Below are 17,742 nucleotides of genomic sequence, written 5' to 3' on the forward strand. Positions count from 1 at the left end.
AGACGTGAGCCACCATGTCTGGCCTATTTACTCTTTTAAACACTAACTTTAAACAAATAGCCAGTGTCATGGTTAACTGTGAAACTCTAGGAGCGTTTCCATTAAAATAAGAAACAAGGAAAGGGTGCCGGTTATGAGCATAATCATTGCATAAAATTCAGAAAATGTTTACCAAGGCACTTAGACAGAAAATCATGCGTACATATGGAAAAGAACAAATGACCATCATCTGTAGCAGATATAAATGCCTACATGAAAAATACAAAATAGTATTATAGTACAGTAAGGTGACCATTTAAAAAATAAATATACAAATTACAGCTTTCCTGTTTAATAAGAATAACAAGTTTAAAAACATATTGAAGAAAAAATCCTATTCATAATAGTAATGGGTAAGATAAAAAAAATCTGGAAGTAAACATACCAAGAAACATTAAACATCCATATAAAGAAAATTATAAAAGTATATGGGAAACAAAAGATCTGAACAAACGTCCAAGGATAACACAAAATACTTCTAAATAGGCCAATTATTCTTAATCAGTAGAATTTTTGGAACATAAAAGTGGTTATAAAATGCAGTTAGAATAATAATTACTATCTTAAAAAAACAGTAAGTATAAATTTTCTCTTTTAGGTTTAAGATGCATTATAACTCTATGATATGTAAGCAGGATGATAGTAGCAACAGAATAAACAGCATATCAATGTAATGAAGTAGGAAGCTCAGAAACAGACCTAATTTACATATTATTCAATATATGATCAAATGTGCCGTTTTGAGATAGTGCAGGAAAAGATGGAATTCATCTATCATTTGCCCAAAAGTGGCTGGGTTTCTACCTTACACTTAAAAATAAATTCTAGAGTATTAAAATGTAAACAGAAACTATGACCACAAAAAGAACAGAGAAAAATATAGGTTGTTTTTTATCTGACTGTAACATTGGAATGGAAACATAAGAAAAAGATTAATAAATATGAAATGCAATATCTAAAGATTTCTGTAAATCAGTAGGAGCATTAATCAAATGTTGGCTGGATGCAGTGGCTCACGGCTGTAATCCCAGCACTTTGGGAGGCCCAGGTGGGTGGATCAGGAGGTCAGGAGATTGAGACCATCCTGGCTAACACGGTGACACCTAGTCTCTACTAAAAATATAAAAAATTATCCTGGCATGGTGGCACATGCCTGTAGTCCCAGCTACTCACTCGGGAGGCTGAGGCAGGAGAATCACTTGAACCCAGGAGGCGGAGGTTGCAATGAGCTGAGATCATGTCACTGCACTCCAGCCTGGGCTACAGAGTGAGACTCTGCTTAAAAAAAAAAAAAAAAAATCAAATGTCAAACCTAAGAAGACATGCAAATGCTTTTACAAAGGATTAATTAAATGAAAAATTGTCTAACTTCACTAATAGTCCAGAAAATTAAAATGTAAAGAAATTGCTTATTATTTTTGGCATATAATACTGGACGAGTATATGGCGTCCATTTTTTTTGAGACAGAGTCTCATTCTATTGCACAGGCTGGAGTACAGTGGTGCAATCAGAGCTCACTACAGCCTCAATCTCTTGGGCTCAAGTGATCCTCCCACCTCAGCCTCCTGAGTAGCTGGGGCAGCAGATGCATGCTACTATGACTGGCTAATTTTTGTATTTTTTGTAGAGAAGGGATTTCTCCGTATTTCCCAGGCTGGTCTCAAATTCCTGGGCTCAAGCGATCCCCCTGCCCTTGCCCCCCAAAGTGTTGGGATTATAAGCATGAGCCACTGTACCCAGCTGGACAAGTTTTATAAAAATGACCATACCCAGTTTTTAAAAAATCAAAATTTTGATATATTTGTACATAATTACAGAGTACATGTGAAATCCTGTTACATGCATAGAATGTGTAATGATCAAGTCAGGGTATTTATGGTATCCATCACCTAAGTGTTTATCATTTCTATGTACTGGGTGCATTTCAGGTCTCTTCTAGCTATTTTGGAAAGTATAACTTAACACATTGTCATTAACTATAGTCACCCTACATTGTTATCAAACATTAGAACTTACTCCTTCTATCTAACTATTCAATTGTACATTAACTGACCTCTTTTCATCCCTGCAGTCCCCACGGAAATGGTAGATACCAACACCAGTCCCAGGCTCTAGTATTTACCATTCATTCCACTCTCTACCTCCATGTGACCTACTTTTTAGCTTCCACATATGAGTAAGAACATGTGGTATTTGTCTTTCTGTGTGTGGCTTATTTTACTTAACATAATGACCTTCAGTTCCATTCACGTTGCTGCAAATGACATGATTTCATTGTTTTATAGCTAAATAGTATTCAGTTGTATGTATATACCACATTTTCTTTATCCATTCACGTAAGGGTTGATGGGCACTTAGGCTGATTCCATGTCTTTGCTGTTGTGAACAGTGCTGTCAAACATGGGAGTGCATGGATCCCTTTGATATAATACCCAGTTTTAATGAAAGTGTGGGAAAATAAATACATATACTTTTGGTGAGGATTTAAATACTCATAGCTTTTTTTGGTAATAGGCTATGTGACCGTTTCAAGCATCATAAAGGTATATACGCTTTGAGTTTGGCAACTTTACTTCTGAGACTTTACCTCAAGGAAATAGTCTACACTTTCCAGGGATATATATGTGTCTGTATATGAACATGTATATATGTACATATGTGTATATATACATGTATTTGTATGAATATAAAAATGAGAGGTACTATAGCAGTGAAACTGGGTAATGGACAGTGAAAATTTGAAAGTAATATAAATGTCTACTAATAAGGGACTGGTTAAATAAATCATAATGCCACTTTTAGACTATATACCCATTAAAGTTATTATGTAGGCATACTTTGACATGAAAAAATAAAAGGTATGAAATGATATACAACTGAGAGTACTAAGTGTCAAGGATATAGAGCAATGGGAAGGCATATTGTAAATACACTGAAAAAGCTCCTCTTTTAAAGTAGAAGAAGCAGCTGGGCATGGTGGCTCATGTCTGTAATCCCAACACTGTGGGAGGCCAAGGCGGGTGGATCACTTGAGGTCAGGAGGTCAAGATCAGCCCGGCCAACATGGTTAAACTGCAGCTCTTCTAAAAATACAAAAAATTAGCTGGGCATGGTGGTGCACACCTGTAATCCCAGTTACTCTGGAGGCTGAAGCAGGAGAATAGCTTGAACCAGGAGGTGGAGATTGCAGTGAGCTGAGATCGCACCACTGCACCCCTGCCTGGGTGGCAGAGTGAAACTCTGTCTCAAAAAATAAAAATAAAAATAAAAAAATAAATTAGAAGCAGTATAAACCCTGTAACAAAGCAATTCCATTCCTTGGTGAATAACCCTTCAAGGTACATGTACAAGTATATGGAGAGACATGTACAAGAATGCTCAAGTAGCATTATATTTAATAGTTGAAAACTGGAAACACTGCTAATGTCAATTGAAGATAAAATGGATAAATAGAGGTCTAAACATACAACAGAAAAATGTATGCAATAATATTGATGGCTCTCACAAATATAAGTATCCAGACATAAAAAGTACATTTTATATGATTCTGTTCATATCAAGTTTAAAAAATAGGCACAGCAAAAGGTGTTTAGAGATTCATGCTTAGGTGGTAAAACTATGAAGAACTACAAGAAAAAAAATGACAATAAAAGTTAGGATAGTAGCTATGTTAAAGTGGGTAAGGGGGCATAAGAGGACTTACTGAGAGCTACTGTTTAATTTTTTGACCTGGGTGGTGGTTACTTGGGTATTTGACCTGAATTATACTTTTATACATACTTTAATGTATATCTAATATATCTCACAATTTAAAAAAATTAAAAACTATTAGAAGATTGATATAGTTTGGCTTTGTGTCCCCGACCAAATCTCATGCTGAATTGTAATCTGCACTGTTGGTAGAGGGACCTGGTGGGAGGTGATTGGATTCTGGGGGAAGATTTCCCCCTTGCTGTTCTCATGATAGTGAGTTCTCATGAGATCTGGTTGTTTGAAAGTGTGTAGCACTTCCCCCTTCACATTCTCTCCCTCCTACCCAGCCATATAGGACATGCTGGCTTCCTCTTTGGTTTCTGTCATAATAGTAAATTTCCTGAGGCCTCCCTAACCATGCTTCCTGTGCAGCCTGTGGAACTGTGAGCCAATTAAACCTCTTTTATTTATAAGTTACCTGGTCTCAGGTAATTCTTCATAGCAATGTGAGAATGCGCTAATACAGAAAATTGGTACCCGAGAAGTGAGGCATTTCTATAAGGATACCTAAATATGTGGAATCAGCTTTGGAAGTGGGTAATGGGCAGAGGTTGGAACAGTTTAGAGGGTTAAGAAGAAGACAGGAAGATGAGGAAAAGTTTGCAACTTCCTAGAGCCTTGTTGAATGGTTGTGACCAAAATGCTGATAATGATATGGACAGTGAAGTCCAGGCTGAGGAGGTCTCAGATGAAAATGAAGAACTTATTGGGAAATGGAGTAAAGGTCACTCTTGCTATGCTTTAGCAAAGAGACTGGTGGCATTGTGCCCTTGCTCTAGGGATTTGTGGAACTTTGAACTTGAGAGAGATGATTTAGGGTATCTGGTGGAAGAAACTTCAAAGCAGAAAAACATTTAAGATGTGCCCTGGCTGCTTCTAACAGCATACACTCATATGCGCACGCCAACAGACTATCTGAAACTGGAATGTATATTTCAAGGGAAGCAGAGCATAAAGGTTTAGAAAATTTGCAGCCTGACCATGTGGTAGAAAAGAAAACTCCAGTGTGTGGGGACATATTCAAGCTGGCTGTGGGAAACTGCACAAGAGGAACCAAATGTTAATTGTCAGGACAATGAAGAAAATGTCTCCAGGGCATTTTAGAGACTGTCACAGCAGCCCCTCTCATCACAGGCCTGGAGGACTAGGAGGGAAAATGGTTTCGTGGACCAGGCCCAGAGGTCCACTGCTCTGTGCAGCCTTGAGACATGGTACCCTGTGTCCCAGCTGCTCTAGCTCCAGTCATGGCTAAAAGGGCCAAGGTACAACATGAGCCATTGCCTCAGAGGATACAAGCCCCAAGCCTTGATGGCTTCCATGTGGTGTTGGGCCTGCCAGTGTGCAGAGGGCAAGAGTTGAGGTTTTGAAACCTCTGCCTAGCTTTCAAGGGATGTATGGAAATGCCTGGATGTCCAGGTAGAAGTCTGATGCAAGGGTGGAGCCCTCATGGAGAACCTCTATAGGGCAGTTTATAGGGAGAATGTGGCGTTGGAACCTTCACAGAGTCCCCACTGGGGCATTGCCTAGTGGAGCTGCAAGAAGACAGCCATTGTCCTCCAGGCCCCAGAATAGTAGATCTACCAACAGCTTGCACCATGGACCTGGAAAAGCTGCAGGCACTCAATGCCAGCCCATGAAAGCAGCCACAGGGGCTGTACTCTGCAGAGTGACAAGGGCAGAGCTGCCCAAGGCCTTGGAGCCCACCCCTATGTCAGTGTAGCTTGGGTGTGAGACATGAAATCAAAGGAGATTCTTTTGGAGTTTTAAGATGTAATGACTGCCCTGCTGGGTTTTGGATTTCCATGGGACCTGTACCTACTTTATTTTGGCTGATTTCTCCTTCTTGGAAGGGGTGTATTTACCCAATGCCTGTACTCTCATGTATCTTGGAAGTAACTAGCTTGCTTTTTATTTCACAGGCTCATAGGTGGAAGGAACTTACCTTGTCTCAGATGGGTCTTTGAATTTGGACTTTTCAGTTAATGCTGAAATGAGTTAAGGGCTTTGGGGAACTGTTGGGAAAGCATATTTATGTTTTGAAATGTGAGAAAGACATGAGATTTTGGAGGGGCTAGAGGTGAAATGATGTGGTTTGGCTTTGTGTCCCTGCTCAGATTTCATGTCCTGTATTCACAGCACTTTGGGAGGTAAGGCAGGAGGATTCATCCAGCCCAAGGGTTCTTGATTAGCCTGGGCAACATAGTGAGACCCCATTTCTTAAAAAATTAGCTGGGCATGGTGGGATAGCCAGCAGTGCCAGCTACTTGGAAACTGAGGTGGGAGGATTGTTTGAGCCCAGGAGGTTAAGGCCATAGGGAGCTGAGATCATGTCAATGCACTCCAGCCTGGGTGACAGAGTAAGACCATTTATTTTTCTGCTTTGTAAATGGGAGATTTTGGAGTGGTAGTAGTTAGGGAAGTAGGTTAAAAGACAAAGAGAAGCAGAATGAAGGAAAGAAACAGGAAGCCCTCTTCTCTGCCCAGGCAGCATATATCTAACATAGCAGTAGTTAGTCATGCACTGCATAAAGATATTTTGGTCAACAATGAACTGTGTATAGGATGGTGGTGCCACAAGATTATAATATCATATTTTTACTGTACCTTTTCTGTTTAGATATGTTTAGATACACAAATACCATTGTGTTATTGTGTTACAATTGTATACAGTATTCAGTACAGTAACATGCTGTACAGATTTGTAGCCTAGGAGCTTTAGGGATAGTAGGCTATACCATCTAGGTTTAAGTGCCCTCTATGATATTAGCACAACAAAGAAATTATCTAACGTTGCATTTCTCAAAACACATTCCTGTCATCAATAGACTCATGACTGTAGATACTATGCCACCTTTGTGGTCTAATTTGGAATTAATGACTCTAAAAGTGGCCATTTTGGAGTTAGCAAAAGGAGAACCTAATGATGTGACAAAGCAAAAGGGAACTGAGGGTGTCCTTATTGAATCCCCTATAAGGCCAAACATGTTACCTGTGCCCAAGGCTGCGTCTGGCTTGAAATGTATTGATCTGCAACTTAAGGCACCACAAAGTCAAGGATATGTCCATTTTTCACCCTAGTTATTCCCAGGGCTAGTATACAGCCCAGTCCAATAAATGCGAAGTAAGTGTTGAATGGATGAATAGCCAAAAAGAAGTAGATTTGTACATTTTCTACTGGAATTGATGATTTAAAGTACAGTATGACTTTATGGGTACATCTTGATGATTTGCTTTGCCATATATTGCTTCTAATTAATAACATTTAGAATGATAATATGTTATACCTGAAAAGGACCTAACAGATCTCTAATCTGACCATCTCATATTACAGACAAGAAACTTAAGGTATAGTTTTTTAAGGCCTAGTTCAGTGGCAAGAAAGTTACTGGAAGTTTCTTCGCTAAGAACATACATTCAATGACTACCACCCTAAGGCTCTTCTCATTCTATTATATCTATTTTTTGAGATGAGCATAATAAATGGTGATTTATTTTTAAATCTATATTTATATAGGACTGACACAATTGATGGGTCTATTTGCCATTTTCTTGTGCAGTAGCAATTGTTGCAGCTGAACTTTGTATCAATTTTCAAAACACTGCCTGTAAATAAACACTATCAAAATAATTTTGTTTTAAATACACAAGCAGAAAAAGCTGTGTCAAATAATGATGGCTAGTTTAAAATAAACAAAATAAGGGCCAAGCAATTTTACATCTATTGATAAAGATCATGAAGTAGTTTTTTCAAACCCTGAAAAGTTTTCACTGCAAATAACAGAAAAAGACTCAAATCATAGAAAAGATCAAACTAGAACAACAAAAAATAAGATAATGCTATAACTCAGAATGCTATATTTTAAATCATGTTTTAAAAGACTTCCTTAGATGAACTTAGATGAGGAGATACCAATGTATTTCAATATTAGCTGTTAAAACTGCAACATCTACTTCATTTAATAAATTTTCTTTAGTTACCAGCACAGTGGAAATGGCCTTTAAATTAACAGTTATTGAAAGTTCACATGATGACATCTGTTTCATAAGATAAACTTAAGAACCTTCAAAAAAAATAATTTCAAATAATGCAATGACCAGTATTTAAAAGATATGCATTTTGCATAAAATTATTTAGTTAATGGGGAATTAGTAGTTTGATATTTTCACTTTTCTATAGTAGTTCAATTGTTTAAACAACACTACTATGAATAAACTGAAATAGTAAAACAAATTTCTAAGCTATATCTTATGATTAAATTTATAGTTAATGGATTATATAACATATTTCACAATGTTATATATGGCATGACATTATATAACATATATATAAGCATGTAATATATTATATATATTATATAAATTATATATTATATAAATTCATATTTATATATTATTTATTTTGGAGGTGAGATGGAGTTTCGCTTTGTCACCAAGGCTAGAGTGCACTGGTGTGATCTCAGCTCACTGCAACCTCCGCCTCCTGGGTTCAAGCGATTCTCCTGCCTCAACCCCATGTAGCTGGAGTTATAGGAACACATCACTCTGCCTTGCTAACGTTTGTATTTTTAGTACAGATGGGGTTTCACCATGTTGGCTAAGCTGATCAAACTCCTGATCTCAAGTGATTCACCTACCTTGGCTTCCCAAATTGTTGGGATTACAGGTATAAGCCACTGTGCCTGGCTACATACTATTTTAAAATCCCAAAGAAAGACATAAACAAAATCCCCTAAAACACAAGTGATAAACAGGTAAAATCAAATTAAACAACTTAACTTGGAATAAATATATAGACAATTTCAAGAATTTAAAGCCCTGGATTTTCTAACAATATGTGGTCAATCCTCATTATTCATGGACCTTGTCTTTATGATTTGCTATTATCTAAAATTTATTTGTAACCCCAAAATTAATCCTATGAGATCTCAAGATCCATCTATGGACATGCACAGGGTGGCAAACATGTTGATTTGCCAAATACATATATACCCAGCTGAAGTCAAAGAAGCCAACTTTCTGCCTTCTTTTAGATCTCATACTGTAAACTGGCATCTATTTTGTAGTCTATTTAGTTAGTGCCATGTTTTTCACATTCTTGTGCTTTTTGTTGCTGATTTCACTGTTTAAAATGGCCTCTGACTCATCTGGAGAATGTGGCTGAAAGAAAAGACATTTTAAGAAATAATAAAATGGCCCCTGAGCATAGTGTTGAAGTGCTATCTAGAGGTGGTTTGACGTTCTTGTTTTTTGAGACAGGCTCTCAAGCTGTGTTGCCCAGGCTGGAATGCAGTGGCACGATCTTAGCTCAAGCAACCTCTGTCTCCTGGGCGCAAGTGATCTTGCCACTTCACCTGCCGAGTAGCTGGGACCACAGTTGTGCACCATCATGCCTGGCTAATTTTTTGTATTTTTGATAGAGATGGGGTTTCACCATGTTGCTCAGACTGGTCTCAAAATCCTGAGCTCAAGTGATTCGCCTACTTCAGCCTCCCAAAGTGTTGGGACTACAGGCGTGAGCCACCACGCCCAAGTTCTTAAGCTCAAGATGGCTGTGATTTATCTTATGGAGAAAACACATATGTTAGATAAACTTCTTTCAGGTTTGATTATAGTTCTGCTGGCCATGAGTTCTGTGTTAATGAATCCATCATATATATGAAATGAGGTATCTTTAAACAGAAACACACTGAAAATAAGGTTATGTATTGATTGGTTAACAAAGATGATGTGACCAGAGGTAGACCTAGGGTTGGAAGCCAGGTCTCCTGAGTATGGCAGTGTAAAGAAAGCCTGCCAACATTTCGAGAATGTGAGTAAGATTTGGCTAAAATTAAGGGGGTATATAGAAAAGTCAAAGGAAATCAGTTTAAAGAAATATATATGAGATCGGTTAGAGTACTTTAAGTAATACAATAAAAAATTTAGATTTTTGCCCCATCAGTCATTTCGAAATTATTTTTTAAGCAATAAAACTTTTTTTAAAAAAGGTATCTTATGAGATATCAATATGCAAAACAAATTAAGAGGTGGCCTCTCTAATTGAAGCTGTTCCTCTTTCCTGCCCTCAGCCTCTGAGGAGAAAGTTAGAAAATTATCATCATTAGTGCCACCTGTTTTGAACAAGGTGCTATATCAAGTGGCCCAGAGAGAAAGTGGAGGAACCAGCGTGGAGATAGAAGCAAGAGGCCTGCCTGCCACGGTTACCTGTGGAAAGAAGGGCAAAGACGCTGTAGGCAAGAGAAGTTCAGGACAGAGATGGCATAGCTCAAAGACTCACATTTGAGTAGCTGTGGAAGATGACAGTACAATTACCAAAACAGCGAAAGGCACAGGAGGCAGCTACTGGTTTTGATGAAAGACAATGATGTTGTTTTAAATGTGTCTTAGGCATTTAGACATTTATATATACTATGTTATCAACAAATGAATAGAAAGTAGCACTTTTTTCACTGCTAGTTTTCTTTTCTTTTTCAAGTAGATGAAGCAAAAGTCAACTGCAATAGTCAGAAGGCTGTACTTTGTTATACCTAGAAACTTCTAAAAGTTTAGGATTTCACCTCAAAGTCCAACAAGAAGAAAATACAGGTTCCCCAGTACCCCATTCTAAATAAGAAAAAGGACCATTTTAATTTTAATAACATTTCTGTTCTCTAGACAGTTTAGATAACTCTTTTTATCTTTAAAAACTGTTTTTCCAGTGATAATTATTCACTTCAAGCATAAGAATACCAAATTATTGTAGAAATACAAGACTTATGGTTCATAAAATACATTATGAAAGTGAGTCTTGTTGATTATGTACATTTCACTATAATAATTCCCATGTATATTATTTCTATTGAGAGTAAGTTACAGTTTTTGGCAAACTGCCTTTGATGAGGGAATGAGGGCTATCTCCTCTTCCTGTGCGTTTCTAAAACTTGTGATGCAAAACGCTCCCGCCCTTTTCTGGGAACACAGAAAGCCTGACTCAGGCAGCTCCTGCTATTAAAGCAGCTCCAGCCCTGCACACTCCCTGCTGGGGTGAGCCGCACTGTAAAGATGAAGCTGGCTAACTGGTACTGGCTGAGCTCAGCTGTCCTTGCCACTTACGTGTTTTTGGTTGTGGCAAACAATGAAACAGAGGAAATTAAGGATGAAAGAGCAAGGGACCTTTGCCCAGTGAGACTAGAAGGCAGAGGGAAATGCGATGAGGCAGGGGAGTGCCCCTACCAGGTAAGCCTGCCCCCCTTGACGATTCAGCTCCCGAAGCAATTCAGCAGGATCGAGGAAGTGTTCAAAGAAGTCCAGAACCTCAAGGAAATCGTAAATAGTCTAAAGAAATCTTGCCAAGACTGCAAGCTGCAAGCTGACGACAACGGAGACCCGAGCAGAAATGGACTGCTGTTACCCAGTACAGGAGCCCCGGGAGAGGTTAGTGATAACAGAGTGAGAGAACTAGAGAGTGAGGTTAACAAGCTGTCCTCTGAGCTGAAGAATGCCAAAGAGGAGATCAATGTACTTCAAGATCGCCTGGAGAAACTGAATCTTGTAAATATGAACAACATAGAAAATTATGTTGACCGCAAAGTGGCAAATCTAACATTTGTCGTCAATAGTTTGGATGGCAAATGTTCAAAGTGTCCCAGCCAAGAACAAATACAGTCACGTCCAGGTATGTATAATAATGCTTTCTTATCATATGTTCATAAATGTTATGTAGCTAGAGTATCTATAAACATTAACCTGAGTCAATAGGTTAAACAGATGACAGATTCAGTCTTATTCATCAAGGTGTACAGGAAAAAAATATCTTCTCAAATGTGACCACAGAAATAACATATGACCTAATTACAAAAATCATAGTTTTGTATCCATTAGAAGTCACTTTCAACTTTGAGATCTTATTTGCTAATGCCAGACCTACATGCAAGCAGAAGTAGAGAGAATTTCTTGTTTGAGTGCATTCAACTTGTCTCTTTAATGAGGTGTTTGAAAGCAATAGAGATAAGGTGACATTCACAATTGTGCCTTGTTTGTTGGAAATCAGTTTTTCTTGTGATTGGCTGACTGCCACTTCTCATGCCTAAAGAGGTCTTTGAAAGATTTTGGCAAGTAATCTGCAGTTCTTAATCCCAAACATCTAGAGAAAATGGGAAATTTTACAGATGGAATACAAGCAGCTTCATATGTGTGCAAAAATTTTTGCTTTGAGACCTGGTGGCACAAAAAATGTTTTAAGCGGAGAGTTTTGGCACACTACTAAGGGAAAGATTATATTCTTCTTTCTCTTTTACCTGAAGCTAGAATTCAAGCAGATAAAAGTAGAACCTGTCCTCACCATTCGAATTACTTGAATTAACTTTGATAAATACATGTGAAAGACCACAGACTTAATCGCCTACTCTATCCACGAGCTAACAGTGGCATTGGCTCCCCCAAACCTTGGCTTTTCACCTGAGGTACTGGGACCACTGTTGCTGACTGTCTCCTTATACTTTGGAAAGCCATCTCTGCGTTAGGACCTCTACTTGCCATGAATGTGAGGGTAAAGGGACATGGTGGGGATCACTTTCATTTGGAGACAGTATCTCAGGCACACTCCATCCATAAAACTTTTCTTATGGTTCATAAAATTATGAAAGTGAGTCTTGTTGACTATGAACATTTGTCTATAATAATTTCAATGCCTATTATTCCTATTGAGAGTAAGTTATGGTTTTTGGCAAAATGCCTTTGATCTGCCAGTAAAGGAGGAGAGGGTCATAGTTTCAAGGACCACTGTTGCTAATACTCCTGGTAACCTGCATCTTAATGTACCTGACACACTGAGAATCCCAGGTTTACCTCTTAGGTGACATCAGTGCGTACACATTAGATGCTGCATGGCAACTTGTCATGATATGAACCAGACTCTATTATAGTCTGTTTTTCTCCAAAACATTTTGGGGGAAATAACTGAATATTCTGAGCTCTAAATATACAGGAATAGATTTTTATGCCTTAGGTTATCTCATATTAAACTTACCTTATTTGTCATACATTTTAATAAAAATTATCTGGGAGTAAATATCTATCTTTGATTCATACAGAACCTTGTTAACTGATTACTATGCTTATCCTCAATATAATTACCTGTTGTTTCTTTCTTGAAACACAAAATGTGAAATAGTGGCTAAATACTTCCCTAGATAATAAATACAGAGTAAAAATATTGGTATATTATTGAAAAACATATTTTTCAAGAGCTTCTTTATATAGTTGTCAAGTAAAATAAACATGAATTTATGATCAATGCTCTGCATTAGGATTTTAATGCATCATTTGGAATCTATCCTATAAAACCTTCTGACAATAGAGGCAATCAATACCTTTAGGTGAAAGAAAATAGAAAGAAGCCTGTGCTTCATCTGTATGCATGGAATACGGTTCTAGCAGAGTTGGAATAATTTGATTTTTGCCAGCCAGGCCTGAGTTTCTGCCCTGGCTTTGCCATTTAAAGCTTGTGTGAAGTTAGGCAAGCCACTGACCTTTATGCCTACATATCCTCATGTGCAGACTGGCAGTAATGCATACATCATAAGGTCAATGTTCAGATTAAGTGTGAAAATGTTATCCAGTCTTTGGCAGCATGCTTAGAATGTATAGGTGGGCCTCACTAAATAATACTACCTTGTCAGAGCTGTATTTTTATTGTTTTCTTATTGTTGTTTTCTGTTGATACTGTCATTATTACCAACCAAGAGTATACTAGAGATCCTTTCTGCTTTATAACATCAGTTTCTTCTTCTGAGGCCTTTTTTTTTTTTCTTTATTTTTTGCTTTTTTTTTTTTGAGATAGAGTTTTCCTCTGTCCCCAGGAGCCAGGCTGGAGTGCAGTGGCACAGTCTTGGCTCACTGCAATCTCCGCCTCCTGAGTTGAAGCAATTCTCCTGCCTCAGCCTCCCTAGTAGCTGGGACTACAGGCGCACGCCACCACGCCCAGCTAATTTTTGCATTTTTTAGTAGAGACAGGGTTTCACCATGTTGGCCAGGATGGTCTCGATCTCTTGACCTTGTGATCTGCCCACCTTGGCCTCCCAAAGTGCTGGGATTACAGGCGTGAGCCACTGCACCCGGCCCTTCTCAGGCCTTAACAAGCATTCACTAAACAGGTTGAAGTAAGTTTGGTAGAGGAAAGTTTCATTATTGCCATTGATTGAATTATCGAACTGCTTTTGTACATATAAATAATTCTTCAGATGCATAGTTTCTATTAACAAGATCCAATGCCTTCCTTTTCTTCTGCCTTCAGTTCAGCATCTAATATATAAAGATTGCTCTGACTACTATGCAATAGGCAAAAGAAGCAGTGAGACCTACAGAGTTACGCCTGATCCCAAAAATCGTAGCTTTGAAGTTTACTGTGACATGGAGACCACAGGGGGAGGCTGGACAGTGCTGCAGGCACGTCTTGATGGAAGCACCAACTTCACCAGAACGTGGGATGACTACAAAGTAGGCTTTGGAAACCTCAGAAGGGAATTTTGGCTGGGGAATGATAAAATTCATCTTCTGACCAAGAGTAAGGAAATGATTCTGAGAATAGATCTTGAAGACTTTAATGGTGTCAAACTATATGCCTTGTACGATCAGTTTTACGTGGCTAATGAGTTTCTTAAATATCGTTTACATGTTGGTAACTACAATGGCACAGCTGGAGATGCTTTACGTTTCAACAAACATTACAACCACAATCTGAAGTTTTTCACCACCCCAGATAAAGACAATGATCGATATCCTTCTGGGAACTGTGGGCTGTATTACAGCTCAGGCTGGTGGTTTGATGCATGTCTTTCTGCAAACTTAAATGGCAAGTATTATCACCAAAAATACAGAGGTGTCCGTAATGGGATTTTCTGGGGCACCTGGCCTGGTGTAAGTGAGGCACAACCTGGTGGCTACAAGTTCTCCTTCAAAGAGGCTAAAATGATGATCAGACCCAAGCACTTTAAACCATAAATCATTCTGTTCATTCCTCCAGGTATTTGTTATCTAATAGGGCAACTAATTCCTTCAGCACTTTAGAATATGCCTTGTTTCATATTTTTCATAGCTAAAAAATGATGTGTGACTGGTAAGTTCTTATGCCACACAGCATTTGAAATAAAGCAGAAAAACAATACATTTTAAAGGAATCCTTTGCTGTTATGCTGTTATCCAATGAACACTTGCAAGCAATTAGGATTACTGAGATTATATATTACATTTATACTTCTTTTAATTTCTATTAATTGAAAAGTTTTCTATTGCTTATTGCTTGTATTACTTGCTATATTTAAAAAATAATTGTTGGTTGGGCGCAGTAGCTCATGTCTAATCCCAGCACTTTGGAAGGCCAAGGCAGGCAGATCACTTGAGGTTAGGAGTTTGAGATCAGCCTGGTCAACATGATGAAATGCTCTCTCTATTAAAAACACAAAAATTAGCCAGGCATGGTGGTACATGCCTGTAATCCCAGCTACTCGAGAGACTGAGGCAGGAGAATCGCTTGAACCCAGGAGGCAGAGATTGCAGTGAGCTGAGACCACGCCACTGCACTCCAGCCTGGTCAACAGAGCACAACTCTGTCTCAAACAAAATGATAATAATAATAGGCTTATTCCATAGGCTAGGTTCTACACAAAGTAATCTGTATTTGGGCCATGACTTGAACACATCTGAAGGTATACCACTCTTTCCAGGCTATAATTATTTGGGTAATCTTCATTCTGAGACAAACTTACTCAATTTATAGCATTTACTTTGCAACAGAAAGACCCTATAGCATTTTAGTTCCCATACTAAGGGAACTAATATATGTAATTAAACTGGTTCATCTATTATTCATGCAATGTAAAGTATTTTTTATTCAAACTGTTTTAAAATGTGGTAGCATAATGTCACTCCAAAAAGCTTTCAGAAAGCGATGTAACTGTAAAGACCAGAGTTTAAAGGTAATTCACTTACAGTTTATAACTCCTTAGATGTTTGATGTTGAAAACTGTTTAACATGAAAGTTATCTTCCTCTGCTCTGTGTGAACAATAGCTTTTAATTTAAGATTGCTCACTACTGTACTAGACTACTGGTAGGTTTTCTTTTCAGGGAGTAGGGGCACGTGGGGAAAGAAGCATTTACTTATAGGCTATAATACTTTGAGGCCAATTTTATATCCAAAGTGATAATATCATCAAGTGATTCATTTCATAGAAGGCTAAGTTTTTCTAGGACAAATAGAAAATGTGAATTTTGAAATATATAGAGCAGTAGTCCAAATACTATGTATTTCAACCTTAACTTGTGGATTGCTTATTTTACTATCAGAAATTAAAAGATAGATTTTTTTTTACCCAAACAAAAGTATCTGTAATTTTTATAATTCATTCACTAGTTCTGGAATGCTATATATAGTATTTAAAAAACTTTGAAAATGTGTTAAATTCATCATTATAGAAAGGGATCATTTCAGAGAGAACAGCAATATTCCGCCTATTTAAAAAAATGCTCTAGAGTAACATTTGAAGTAATTCACTTTAGTATATGCTAGTTCTAGCAATAAATTTTTTAGTTTCTGGTGTCCATTTCTAATACACTAACCAAGCTTTCAAAATATATTACAAAGATTTATCTATCATTTGAAAAATGATTAAGGAGGATAGTTGCTTTAGGTAACAAGTTAGTTTTCAAATATTAGGCCCTTACAGAAATATTTAGTCAAAAAGAAGCAAGATATTCCTTTAAAATAACTTTATGGGTTTATAACTTTAACCCAAAATCTTCAGTTAAACATGACGAAAATTATCACAAATATTAAAATCTAAAAGCAAGAGAAATGCAAATAGCATTAAATGATGACCAAAATGTAAAATATTGTAGATTTCAAAAGCTGTGTATCTATTAGATGGTATACCAAATATAAATGACGTAACTGATTTTATTTTTTTACTTTTGCTTTTTTAAAGAAAAGTAAAAACATTTTGATATTATACAATGTATTTGTTTCAGATAAGGTCATTTTCATTTAGTATAATTAATGTATGTATAAGTTTAAGCAAATTCCTGTGAGTAAAAATGGACTTATCATAAAATACAGTTCTAAAGAAAGGTATATGCTCATGTACAGAGTGTCCATTGATTTAATGGGAACTAGGTATAACTTCAGGAGTATTTGGCAAATAATTCACTAATAATAATTTGAATATGTAAATATGCAAAAACTTGTTTGATCTTCCACTTTATTTCAAGGGATCATTTTTCATTACACTTTCGCAGCACTTTAGTAAATTCTGTAACACAGAGATTCCTTACTGGAATCATTTCATGTTACCAATAATAAAATATATTCTAGACTTTTGTAACATTTAACATGTTGATGGAAATAGATTATATCTGCTAGAGTCTTTTGCCTTAACTATTCACTAATTATGCTAATGTTCATAAATGTGGATTGACTATTTACAAACATATTAGAATCTTGTCTTGGTTCAATTTTGATAGCTAATATTTGTAAACCTAATTAAGACTTTATTTCTAATGTTATCATTCTTTGAAAATATTGACTAAAACTGGGTCTTCAGAAATTCCAGGTAGAGCTGATTTACCTATGACTGAGGGGAAAAATAATCAAATTTTACTGATAATGATACTCCAAAATGAATTAATGACACATCTGTTCAATAAATAAAGAGCTTAAATATACAAAACATAAGAAATATCTGAGCAACAAAATTTGCTGGTCTTCACTTTTGAATAGCTACTCAAGAAAAGATTTTAAAGGTAAAGTTATACATAATGTCATCACAGTAAGCTCTTGTTTAACATTTTCTTTTATGTATAATTAGGTTTATGTTTCATGTCTTTTAAAAACCTTATAAAAGATTTAATTTTCACATCTATTCTTCAACATGGAAACATTAAATATTGTTGGCTGTAAAGCAGTATTTGTGTACT

The 17,742-nt window shown here is 37.0% G+C and overlaps 2 protein-coding genes across 6 annotated transcripts in view; one reads left to right on the forward strand and one right to left on the reverse strand.

Moving 5' to 3' along the window:
- The window catches only part of CCDC146 (coiled-coil domain containing 146), a 182,855-nt gene that overhangs the window by 81,169 nt on the left and 83,944 nt on the right, over nt 1-17,742 (reverse strand). The window lies entirely within an intron of this gene.
- On the forward strand, nt 10,744-17,727 carry FGL2 (fibrinogen like 2). The gene is made up of 2 exons (XM_017523054.2): nt 10,744-11,447; nt 14,067-17,727. The coding sequence occupies exons 1-2, from the start codon at nt 10,835-10,837 to the stop codon at nt 14,771-14,773; spliced, it is 1,320 nt and encodes a 439-aa protein (XP_017378543.1). The 5' UTR covers nt 10,744-10,834; the 3' UTR covers nt 14,774-17,727.

This window comes from Cebus imitator, unplaced genomic scaffold (genome assembly GCF_001604975.1).
Source record: "Cebus imitator isolate Cc_AM_T3 unplaced genomic scaffold, Cebus_imitator-1.0 Scaffold26, whole genome shotgun sequence".
Classification (NCBI taxonomy): Eukaryota; Metazoa; Chordata; class Mammalia; order Primates; family Cebidae; genus Cebus; species Cebus imitator.

Bases quoted from the DNA above. Each gene is read 5' to 3' on its own strand.
- FGL2 (XM_017523054.2), top strand. From the start codon at position 10,835: ATGAAGCTGGCTAACTGGTACTGGCTGAGCTCAGCTGTCCTTGCCACT. The intron at 11,448-14,066 runs GTATGTATAATA...TTCTGCCTTCAG, and splicing joins ACAAATACAGTCACGTCCAG to TTCAGCATCTAATATATAAA.